Genomic DNA, 12,659 nt, shown 5'->3' with positions numbered 1-12,659 from the left:
GACAACAGAAACATATGATAATGAACCTATCCATCTTCTATACTGCTTATGCTTATTTGGTGTGCTGGGGCCAATCCCAGCTGACTTCGGATGACATTCTGAACTCGTCACCAGCCAATTGCTAGGTACATATAGACAAACAACCATTCACAATTCACAGACAAATTCAAAGGACAATATACAGTAGAGCAGTGTTTCTCAACATTTATTGAGCCAAGGCACATATTTCACATTGGAAAAAAAATCTCACGGCACACCACTTAGCAAAACGATTCATGAAAAGTGGCTATACACGGTCATTATGTACCTTCTGTCGTCTAGTGGAATAACATTTCATTGTTTTGCCTGTTACTACACGTGGCTGGCCTAGATAAATTAACAAAGCATTTTTTTTCTTATTAGAAATACATTTTCTTTGTCAAAACAATTGACATTGGATAATTTCCTGCGGCACACCTGATGATCTCTCACGGCACACTATTGTGCCACAGAAAACTGGTTGAGAATCACTGCTGTAGAGTCTTTCATTAACATAATATGCATGATTTTGGAATGTGTGAGGAAACCGGAGTACTGAGAGAAAACCCACAGAGGTACGGGGCGGACATGTAAACTCCACACAGGAAGGCCAGAGCCCCTATTTAAATGCCAAACTTCAGAACGTTCAGGTTGATGTGCAAACCACTTCTGGACCACGATGGCCATTATAACTTATCAATAATGTCAACTAAAAAATTCCAGAGATATTTTGAGTGCCGGCCATCACTTTACCACCAGAGTTTGGAGAAAGAGAGATGACATAATTTCGTTTCTCTTTCTCTTGGTATTTTTTCTTCACTTTACATATGTTGAAATGCATCCAAAACTGTAGATTTAGTTAACCTTATTAAAGAGCATGTGGACAAACTGAAAATGTGTTCAACAGATCCAGCAGTGGATTAGGTCTTATTCCAATTTTGAGGATTTATGTTATTTGTCAATAAGATTTGTTGGGTAGTTGATTTGCCTAGCTGTATTTAATCATTAATGTAATTATTATTATGGGTCAATGAGGGATGTCAGCCTCATAACATTGTTTTCATTATATTTGGAAGAAGGCATTTGTTCTAGGGAAAGTTTGCCAAAGGCAGAGAGAGTGTGACACAGTTTTTTCTTTCTGAATTAAATATTTGAATTGGATGTATTGTAAATTTGATTTTCAGGGCTAAATACATCAGTAAGCTTGTGGAATGTTAAAAAGGTGTAAACTGTAAAGTGGGTGTGCAATTGCCTTTTCTTTTCACTTAGTGCCAATTAGAGGATTTGTAGTGAAGTCTGTTGTGCTGCTTAAGTGGTTGAACGGTGGGTTAGATTCTTCTCATTTCTTCACTTCAAGTGTCAAAGTTAATGCTCTCTGCAGTATTTGTCTCACAAATCAAGAGTACTTGAATACATCCCCATTCACAGCAAAATGAAGGAATACATTACCTCAAAGACAGATTGTACTGTATATATTTCAGTAAAACATATCCACAGCGAAGCTATACACAAAACAGTGGAAATTATCGTAGATAGGGTATACAACAATAAGACAATATAGGATTACCAGTTTCTGCATGATTCTTCTTTTCTTCAAGCGTAGCACTGATGTCATGAACGTCGCAATATGCTCTGACCAGACGCCAAAGAAATGATGAGTTCTGTCCAAACTAGAAAGATATGAATATGAAATGAGTGAAAACATCTGAAATTGGATTAGAAGGTAATTTCTAGCTAATTGAACAAACTTAACAAACCTCCTCTCGGTGAGTTGTGAGGATGTGTAGACTTTCTCTTTTGTCAGTTTCTGTGCCCTGGTGCAAAGAGTCGATCCTCTCAAGTAAGCAAGTTAAATTGTCTGTTGTCCCCTGCCTTTCATCTAACTGTTCATCATCACTTTGTTCCTCTTCATCTGAGTCAGTCAGTGCTGTTATATACCTGTAACAACAAATTTAGAGAACAAAAACCTTCAAATAAGAGTTTAACTAGGATTAGCACCGGAACAAAAACAGAACTAGACAAGCATTTTGTTTTCAAAAATGCACAACCATAACAGAGACATTTTATGCTGGTAAGGACACTGGTATGTAGTGGTACATGCTTCTACCTTTCAAGCAGATGGCACAAGTTTGACAATGCAACCAGAGGTGGGCATTTTACTAAAGTTTGCTGGTCCGTCATCGTCATCCGTCACCAGCCTGGGTACCCGTTCGTCATCCGTCAATCCGTCTATTTTTCAAACTGAACCAAAATGTAATTGTCTATCGGTCAGTCCGTCATGTTATTTTAACCATGCTTCTGAAGTAAACATCAAAGGTCCGCCAGTCCATCAATGGAAAAGAAAAGTCCAACTTCTGAAAAATCCATCCATAAATTATCTGAACCGATTTGATTAACATGGTAAATTGAGAGCACCAGAGCTGCTATTGAAGTTTGCAGTCGGAATCGCTGACAATAACCGGTTTAAAATCAGAGGCGGACCGGCCTATAGGTGGGTACTATTAAAAACTTTTAAAGTTTTGCTTACCTTAACCAGAATCCCATGTCACATTAGATGGGTTTACATGGAGCCATATATTCCGATTAGAAAGGATCCGAATGACCAATCGGAATGAAAAGGCTCCATATAAACGCGCCAATCGGAATAAAAAGGCCCAATCTGAATGGAGAAGCCAATGTAGAAATCATGATTACATTTTGATTAATTGTCCAACTTTCCTGCCGTCTAGTCGTGGTGGGGTTATATGATTTCATGACAGCAATTCAATCATAAAAACATACTTTAAAATATTTTGCTGCCCAGTTCCTCACAGAAAGTAAAAGAACAATGTGCAATGTCACATTTGTTTGTATGATTACGTTCAAACGTTAGCGGATAATTCTTGACATTTTAAATGTATACCTGAGGGGTTTTGTACAGACACAGAGAGGCACTACTTGCATTAGATGTTTTATAGAACCTGTCAAGTACATACAAACACTTTAAGCTGACACCTAGAAAGCAGTAGTCAGTGCAATTCTTTCTCAATAGTAGAGCTAGACATGAAAGAGACACAAAGTTGTAAAAAAAAAAAAAAAAAAAAATACAACAGCTATTAAGCTCCATGTGCGTCAGTGGTGGTTAAGGGAATATTTTGGGCTATAGGCCACGGTTCTAGAGTGGCGTGTCAGAGCGGGCTGCAAACACAAACATCAGTGACCCAACAGGTGCCTTGCCCCGCAGGCTCCATCCTGACTCCACCCGTAACACACACCTTCCACCCTTAGTGCTATGATTACAGGCGTAATATGAGAACATTTGAGAGCCACAGATGTGCCCCATAATTAACTAAGTCAACAACATCAGTGTTCCAATGCTGTGCTGACGACAAAATTAACTATTAACTGCAACAATATTACTAGAATATATTTAGTTACTAACTAATATGAAAATATGCTGATGAATCTCAGAAAAATGTTATACTTTTTATGTTTGCAAGGTAACTTGTTGTAACTAAGGTATTTAACATTATCGTATTTTCCAGACTATAAGTCGTGTTTTTTTTTTCATAGTTTGGCCGGGGGTGCGATTTATACTCCAGAGAGATTTATGTGTGAAATTATTAACACATTATTACCTGTATATCATTTCACATTTTAACCCACATAAAGAACATAAAGATAAATCCTAAAAGCTATTAAAATTCATGAATAATTTCAACGGTTAAAATCTAATATTGTGTTAAATAAGTAATTAAAATAGTATGATAAAAAGACAATTTGGCTGTATATCAATCCATCCATACAAAATAGTGTACTGTTCCTTTAAAAGGCACCGTGCCTGGCAGTGGTATTGCATCATCATCCAGCCACACAAACAAACACACAAACACTCACACACACATACACACGCACACACACACACACACACACAGCGGAGGAGGAGAGAACAAAGGAAATTACGTCCGAATACAAAAATACTTTTGGAGACTTAGAAACACATGGTCGGCGATAAATAAAAGACTTATTTAATCGATCTACGACCGTTTTGGTGAGTTTAAAGTTATCTTACCATAACTTTCTTGTAATGCTACATGTGTGGATGTTAGCTACATGTTACCATCATCGCTCGGTGGAAATTATGTGTACTAAGTGCACAATTTTATTAATTTGATTTATATGGACACATTTATTTGCGTTACGGGACAGAGACAACTTGGATTCTGAGAGGTGGTGGAGCGACTTATACTCCAGTGCAATTTATATGTTTTTTTCTTCTTTATTATGCATTTTATGGCTGGTGCGACTTGTACTCCGGAGCGACGTATAGTCCGGAATATACAGTAAATGAAGGGCCTTGAACCATCATTGTAAACTGTACTCTCAAGTGTGATGGCCTTCGTCCACCAGGAGGTTGAATCACTGGTAGGCTTTTATTTACGAGGTCACTCTTGGACTACTGACCTCTTACACGCGGAACTTGATCACAAGGAGAAGTATTCTTACAATTTGCATTCAATTAACATTTTATTGCTAAATGTTCCATTTGCCCACAGTGAGTTGAGGTAAAAAAAGGCTTTTGTCTTCTCTACCACTTCTACAAGAACTTGTTGCAAACGAACAGGAAATTAAGGGCATTTATCTCATTGACTTTAAATCCAAACTGAGAGCACTTGAGATAGCCTAGTTCACCTGTAACTGATTCATCTCATATATGTAATTTTGAAACTTGAAACTGTAACTTTTTGCTGACATGTCATTTTAATTGTGGTGAAACTGTAAATGTTTGCAAATGCTTGGCCAGGACTACATTAATAAAGAGGTGTTTAATCTCAATAAGTAATTCCTGGTTAAATAAAGGATAAATACAAAATAAAGACACGCCTGACACCTGTAAGACTTTGAAATGATATAATAAAATGCACTGCACTCAAGTACAATCAAATACATGAGGGTGCTGACTGATTTATGGCTGAAATTTACTTTTAGTATTGCACTTTACTTGTGGATACAACAGCAGTGTTGGGTAAACGTCAAACTAAAAATGCGCTCCAAAGTTATTGAGAGCTTTGACGGTTGTTTTCCCACAGGATATGTGCTCATTCGAAAAGCAAGTGAGTACAGAGAACCCAAGGGACATGGCGAACTTTCAATAGAGCTGAGCAAATCTCCTTGGTTACTCTGTACAAAAACAAACCATGAGTTACCATGTCTACATCAGCAGGCCTTTGAGCATGCAGCCGAGCTTATTCAGCATTTAGCCACTGACGGGGCCAATGAGAGCCTTTCATCTGTAACAATCGTTGACAGATTCGACAGGGTCTACCTTCCTACAGGTTAGCTGCTGAACTACAAAGCTGATAACATCATTGGGTTTTTAGTGAATCTCCTCTCAGGGAAACAATACTGAGTGAAAAACAAAACATCACTCTTTGTCACGGACATATGATGACAGTACCGGTAATTGAGCATGATGTGATCAAAACACTGTAATTTCAGCTCAGTGTGTTTAGGCCTTTGTTCCCATTCCCAAGATACAAGGAGCCAGAAGCTACTTTTGAAAGTCATGCATACTTGCGAAAACTAAAGAGGGTAGAGTAAAATAATAATAGAAAATAAAAAAAATCAAGCTTTAATACAGTGAGATGGCCACTTCTCCCCATTGGGCAAATAGAAGGTCGCAAAAATGAACACAGTCTGAGAGGTGGCTGAGATCTCTCCATTCTATGGGTTTGTGAGCAGGACATTGTACTTTTACTTAATGGGAAAGTCAATCCAAACATATTTTTTTCAAGAATAGGTTCTATGCAAGTCCAATACACTAGTTGAAAGAAGGTATTCTGATAAATATTGCGTTTGTTAAATAAGAGTTAATCCACTCGTTTTTAGCCATCTTTGAGGGCGGCCATTTTGTCACTTCTGTCGTCTGAAAATGACATCACAATTACTCAGGGCTCAGGAAACAACCGATCAGGGCTGACCTGTTTTCTGAAGCTGAGCCGTGATTGGTCATGGAAAAAAATATGTTTCGGGTAATTTCCCTTCTAAGTCAATTAATGTTTTTATATAGAAACATATCAACAGAACAAACATTCCCATGACAGAAGTTAAACAAAATAAACATGCAACTCCAATTGCTTGATATTGAGCAGACTTGCCTCTCACTAAACAATACTTTTATGCTTAAATCAACAGTTCTCAAATGTCCTGAATGAATGAATGAATGCATTTCAAATAAAGGAAAAAAAAGAAGCTGTAATGTCCTTGAGCTACAGTCGAATGACGTGAATGAATGCAGCGGATACTGTTCTAAATTACAAGTTTCTACAAGACATGTATCAATGAAGCCCCTGACAGCTTGGCACATCAACAGGTTGGACGATTTTTTTTTCTTCAACATCGTAGAGAGAAAGCTTACACTCAAGAAGCTGTGGCAACATATTCAATAACTATAACTTTACAACAGTTGCTATCATGCTCTGACCTTTGTAAAAAATGTTATGTGAATCCCACCTGAGTGAATGGACGCAAAGGTAAATTGTGCAACTGGCTCCTTTGGTGGGAAAGCTGCACGATCCCCAAAGGGGGGAGAATTTTATCCCTTTACCAGTCCCACTCACCCCCACACACCCTTGGCACAAAAATAACAGAGCGGTAAGACATACTCTTTAATTAAAGTGTCATGTGCCTGATGGTATTTTTTTTTTTTTAAACATAATAACCCGGGCAACTGAGGAGTGTGAAACATCGGGATCGAAGACTGATCCAAGTATTTTGTTAAATGACAGAAATGTCATTGAAGAGCTTAGTGTTTGCTAGTAAGTTTTATGCCACTTATAGTACGGTAATTAAAATGCATCATCTTGATTGGAACACCACCGGCTAAACTGGATATTCAATTCCTGTTTGTGTTGTCGTAGTACAAATGTTCCACAGGATGAAAGACAAATCATAGCGTGAGGACATTAAAGGGTGGGGAGTAGCAGTCCTTCTGTGATTTAAGATTCAGTGACACCTACAGGTATGTTGTGAAGTCTTTTTGGCACTACTTGCATACGGGTTCCTCAACAAGGCAGCACAGGTAAATTGAGGTTAAGTACTCCAAGGAACAATCAAGAAAGTAGAATAGTCCGCTGAAGAGCAAAAGACTTCAAACCTTGACTCAATCACAACTACTCAAGCGGTGAGGTTTGATTTTATAAGAATATACAGTATTTAAGTGGTAATAAAAAAAACAAAAACATTTGTTTATATTACAGAGTGCTGGCGTGAGTTCAAGGCATTTGACTGTTGATAAAGATGGGCGACTGGGCATGTGGTCCTTCAATAGCCTGCTGTTTACGCAATAATCTAAAACAAATACAGTGACTAAGTTAGACCACACAACCTATAAGTGGGGCAAGCTTGATTCCCTCCGCACATTAACAACAAACCTGCTGGTGGACATCGAAGAATGTAATATGATTCTTTAGGACAACTTTTTTGAGACAAGGCACATTTATTTCATTGAAAAAATCCTGCGGCACACCACTAGCTGAAATTGTGGGAAAAAAGCTTATTTTAACAATATAAGTGCTATATTGTTTATATAAGCATTTTTTAACATGGAAGAATGACAATATATTATAACATCTTGAATAGGAATTAAATAAACACAAAGAAAAATGTATATTATAATGTTTCATATTGATAGTGTGAAAAATGGGCCTGTTTGGATAAATGCGTCACTAATTCGCTTGTCTCTAACAAAGACAATTAGCTACCTGCTGCTGCTGCTGCTACCTGCTGGTATGGAAGAGTACTACAATGCAGTAAAGACATGAATACGCTGCCAGGAGCTAGACCGCACAGGCACACAAATTAGATCATTTCCCACGGGGCACCAGCGTGCCGCGGCACAGAGTTTGAAAAACACTGCTTTAGGATACAAGTTAAGAGCTGGTTGTTGTCAGAGATTTGGAATAAAAAATCTTAGGAGAGGGAGTTTACAGTTTACCAATGCCCTTGTTATTAGTGCGCTCAACCTAACAGGTTGGCCAAATCCAACACTGTAAACTATGGAGGGTGCAGGAATGTGTAAAGATACTTTGGGGCAAAAATCCTGCTTGGTAATATGTGACTCGTGTGTTTTAAAAATAATGGATGGCAGGGTCAAACGTACATTTCAAAACAAAGTAAAGAAAAAACATATATAGCCTGACTTACTAAGATCCCATATAGGTGGTGATAAATTGTGTGTTCACTTTAATAGATTGCATGCACCGTAGGTGGGTGTGTTGCACGTGATCTACTAATATTGCATTTTTTTACGAGTTACAATTATTTTTTAAGATCCCAAATTGCACATGCATTCACTCTTGCGCATGCTATTGGCAAACGTAAAAGTGGTGGAGACTGCTGTATTTAAAAGAGGGTTTTGCTCTTTAGGTAGCCCTGATGATGGAACATTGGGAGGGCATCACATGCACAAAAATCAGTTATGGAATTGGAAGTCTTAACAGAAGAGGCAAACAAACATACATACAGGTATTCCTGTGTTACAGTCAATAAATCGATCAATCCATCCATCCATTATCTGAACCGCATGTCACTCCAACAATTTTGAGGAGGACAGCACTGCATAAAAGCGTGCTTTTTAAAAAAAAAAAATTCTGTAACTCATCACAAGTGTGTGACAATTGAATGTATGTGTCCATCACAGTAACACTGTGTTGAAAATTCAAAAAACTGCTCAGGGAGAAGTCATCACCAATTGTCAGAGTGTACTGAAATGATTCAGAAACACGTAAATGCAGAGTTGGAAGGAATTTTGTCATAGATCATGTGTCATAACTCCTCCTTGTGGACTTAGATCTATCAGAAGCTTCAAATTGTCACTGTTCAGACAATATGAATCAACAATTTTTGTTAATGCCATTTCTAAATTCTTTATACAATCAGAAAAGTTCTCCCCGCCACTTCCTATTTTGCCTGTGCTAAGATGATACCACTTAGCTTGCTGGTTTACAGCTGCCTATAAGACAGGGTATTTAAAGACACAGTCAGTCATTACAATTCATCTCTGGTTTCATCAATTACATTGCACTTATGAAATTAATCTACCGGTACTTAAAAAAATACTCTTTCCATAGTGCGCAAAATGAACTATTCTAGAATCCTATGGATTTAAGTCTGATTGTGACTAGTTATCAGTTCAGCGTCCACATCTATCATATCTCAAGTTTGCAACCGATTTTGCGCACACAAATCTTTAGTAAATTAGGCTCCAGTTGTGACACAGAGGAAAGCAGACCTGCTTGGGCCAGTGGTCAAAATTAAAAAGTACAGTCAGAACAATCGAACCCTGCATACTTGTAGTATGACACCCTACATAGATTTTTTTTTTCTTTTTTTTTTTATTAAAAAAAAACATTTTTGGGGCGGGGGGTTGTTTTTTTGAGGAGGGAGGAAGATTCCACCCAACCACTGGGCTGATTCTAAAGTTTATATGGCAAACAGCCAAAGTATCAGAAGAAAGTCATGAGGCTCCTGGCTCCTCCAAAAAAAGTTGTACCATTACAGCGTGAACAAAAGTACCAGGCGGATCTCCATTAAATTCAGGAATGCTGCCCTCTTTGTCATTATCGAGATGGCATCAACAGAAGCGGCCTATTACCAGTTTTCTTCCGGGCCCATTGAGAAACACCGTCTAAATATCAGGCTCCTCTCGAAGCGCCAGAGAAAGAAGAGATGGAACTCCTCTGCTTAGCTGTGTAGTCAAAGCATCATCATCATCATTCAACATACTGTCCCAATAACTCATCATTATATTATCATTGATCATAATGTAATTTTAAAACACTGCCTCTTTACATTTCTGTAATAAAGTTGAGAGAATTGTAGACACGTATGTATGCTTCACTTAAAAGCTTAGCTGTAAGTTGTTTATTCATGACAGTACAGCAATATTGTAAGAAGTTTGTTGTTTGGTATTGTAGTTTGTGCTAAATCTATGGTTTAAATTCTAAATATGGACAATTTGAGTATTTTAGAAGGGTATCAATTACTTGTAGATTTTCGCCATTTGTAGTAGGGCTCAGTCCTTATTCCTCACAAATAACTATAATGCTATTCTCTAATGACCAATGCTAAAACTCCAAGTTTACTAAATGGGCAAAATTATTATGACATATCTCTAATAATGCTTTTTGGATAATTCTATGGCTTAAGCTTCGCGCAAAGTTAATGTAAGCCTAACGATCATGTACCCAACTATGTTAATACTCACCCTCCCTCACTTTCCGCTTCTTCTGAACTTCGCCCCCCTGCTATGGCCCCAGCGATGCTGCCTCCAGTCCTTTTCCTCCGTGTTGGCGTGGTCCTGTGGAGGGGAGCAGCTCGATGTCCATCTGTCCTATCACCTCCCCTCAGCTCTTCGCCAACTTGTCCATGCCGCATTGGCAAGGCATTCTTCAATGCCTTCATCTCATCTTTTAGCTCTGATACACACTGAAGTAGGGCCTCAAGGCGATCCAGTACCTCAATCTGGTTCCCCGGTAGGCCGGGACTATTCATTAACGTCATGCCAGGTGCAAGTTCATCATTAGTGCGCAGGTAGCGTGCTGGCAATGAGGCTCTCCGTTTCATCTTATAGCCCTGGTAACATGCCACAGCCAAGCTGATGCCAGCCACTCCGGCCAAGGCTCCCAGAATCAGGACTTTGTTGTCTGTTTGAGCCATCCCGAAGGCCTGCACAGAAAGGAAATCTTCAGGTTACTAATTTTGGGGGTGGGATGAGGTGGACTGACATCAAATCGATCAGTTGCAAGTATGACTTTTGCATTGTGGACCTTTGTGGTATGTAATTGTTAGCCCAGGCCTAAGTTGTTAAAATCTTGATGAACAGTATACCACAGTATTTGCAATTACCAATGACACATTGCATTAGGTATATAAAGTAGACAGCCATGTTGAAATATTTGACCTATAATGGACGCTCTGCAAATATGTCTAGCCTATCTTTGTGTTATGGTTGTAACAATTAAAAAAAATCGCAAGAGCATTAAATCCAAAGCCGTCAATAAATAATAAACAAGAAACAAGGCGTATATCACACACATGCAGCATAAACAGTACTGTATTATAAACAGAAAGCTGAATCTAAATGCTGAACAGAGAGCATGTTACCTTGTAGACAGCAGCTCAACGAAGCCTGTACAATCCGTCTGTATGTCAGCGACAATATCTTGACTTTGTAGCAAAAATAAACTAAGGGGAAAAAATACACTGTGTTAACTACCTACAATCAGTCGAGCTAGCTTCGTTCAGATCAGACAACGACCAAAACAAAGTTGCTGGCCAAGGTTATACCATAATGCAACAATCTTTTGAACACGAAGCATAACGACAAGTCATTTTTTCAATACACAGCGTCTTTTTTTTCTTCCTTTTTTTTTTTTTCATATGTCGAGATTATTGTTGATCTTGACAGATAAACCTGTCTGGAAGTAGTCCGTGCAGGTCTCGAGTGCATCGAACAAAACAGTCCGTGCAGCTTCAAGCGTAGTAATAAAATGTTCCACTTTACCAAAACAGCGCGGTTCTTTATTATTATTATTATTATTATTATTATTATTATTATTATTATTATTATTATTATTATTATTATTATTATTATTATTATTATTATTAATTATTATTGTTAGTATTATTATTATTATTATTATTATTATTATTATTATTATTCAAGCGATGATTGTACGTCATTTGAGAATTGTTCGAATCATAATCACACTCCAGTCACATACCGGTGAATGTATGATTAAAATAATTTTTTGGGAAGACCCATTGAGAGGTCTCCTGATTTTATTAAGATCACGTGAAGAAAGAATCTATACGAAGTTCATAGCTATCAAGCCCAACAGAAGAAAAAGTTGTTACTATTATTATTCTGTCTGCTTATTATTAAAAAGTGTCATAAGCAAAATTAAAAAGTGTCATAAACAATATTGGAACATTATTGTATAACTATATAGACACTTACCGCTGGAATTTGCTTCTCTTACTTCAGAGGACACTGAGTATATAGCTCATTATCAAATCAACCTTGGAAATGTGGTCATTGCAGTGACAGTCCTCCTCAGTGAGGTTTATTTTAAGAGTTAAAAATAGCTTTCACGGAACAGATGGGTTGGCTGAATATTAATCTTCCTGTTTAGGAGCTTTTTCATGAAAAGAAAGCATACAAGATGTGTAACTTTACGAAGTAGCAAGTTAGACCGGTAGGCCTAACTGTATACAGTTATCATATATACATACAATACAATATAATACAATATCATTTACATGCCAAACACACTTTATCATAAAAAATATAAATGATTGACTAATTGTAATATAGTGTGAAGTTCTTTAATAATGTGCGCTACGTCTCTCCACCAAGCACTTTGAACATAGTATTGTTCCTTTGTCCACAACCTGCATTCTGTCAGCAAGGAACACAAAGCGCTCCTGAAATCCCAAGGAATTGCTGTGGGGAGAAAAGAAGACCGGCGAGTAGGTATTTTCCGCAGGCATAGATGTGGTGATAACAGGGTTGCAGTTGTGGCCTTGTTCCCATTGGGTCAAAGTCAGCAGATAAGTATTGTCAACACTGTACTTTTATCATTCCACACACATCTGTT

General features: G+C 37.9%; 1 protein-coding gene across 2 annotated transcripts in view; it reads right to left on the bottom strand.

Annotated features, from left to right (window-relative positions):
• The window catches only part of rmdn2 (regulator of microtubule dynamics 2), a 28,976-nt gene extending 17,458 nt beyond the window's left edge, over nucleotides 1–11,518 (bottom strand). The window contains exons 1-5 of one of the 2 annotated variants that reach the window (XM_086045859.1): nucleotides 11,347–11,518; nucleotides 11,164–11,244; nucleotides 10,265–10,725; nucleotides 1,776–1,956; nucleotides 1,586–1,688 (exon numbers count right to left, since the gene is read on the bottom strand). In XM_086045859.1, coding sequence (XP_085901985.1) covers nucleotides 1,586–1,688; nucleotides 1,776–1,956; nucleotides 10,265–10,716 — 736 coding nt within the window. In that variant the 5' untranslated portion in view covers nucleotides 10,717–10,725; nucleotides 11,164–11,244; nucleotides 11,347–11,518. Of the gene's footprint in view, nucleotides 1–1,585; nucleotides 1,689–1,775; nucleotides 1,957–10,264; nucleotides 10,726–11,163 lie in introns of both variants that reach the window. The other variant, XM_086045858.1, reaches the window with a different exon arrangement.
• Nucleotides 11,519–12,659: the final 1,141 nt, after the last annotated feature.

This window comes from Filicampus tigris, chromosome 11 (genome assembly GCF_054856515.1).
Source record: "Filicampus tigris isolate MCC_2025a chromosome 11, RoL_Ftig_1.0, whole genome shotgun sequence".
Classification (NCBI taxonomy): Eukaryota; Metazoa; Chordata; class Actinopteri; order Syngnathiformes; family Syngnathidae; genus Filicampus; species Filicampus tigris.
The sequence above is the reverse complement of the archived record's forward strand: the minus strand, read 5'-3'. Positions and strand labels throughout refer to the sequence as shown.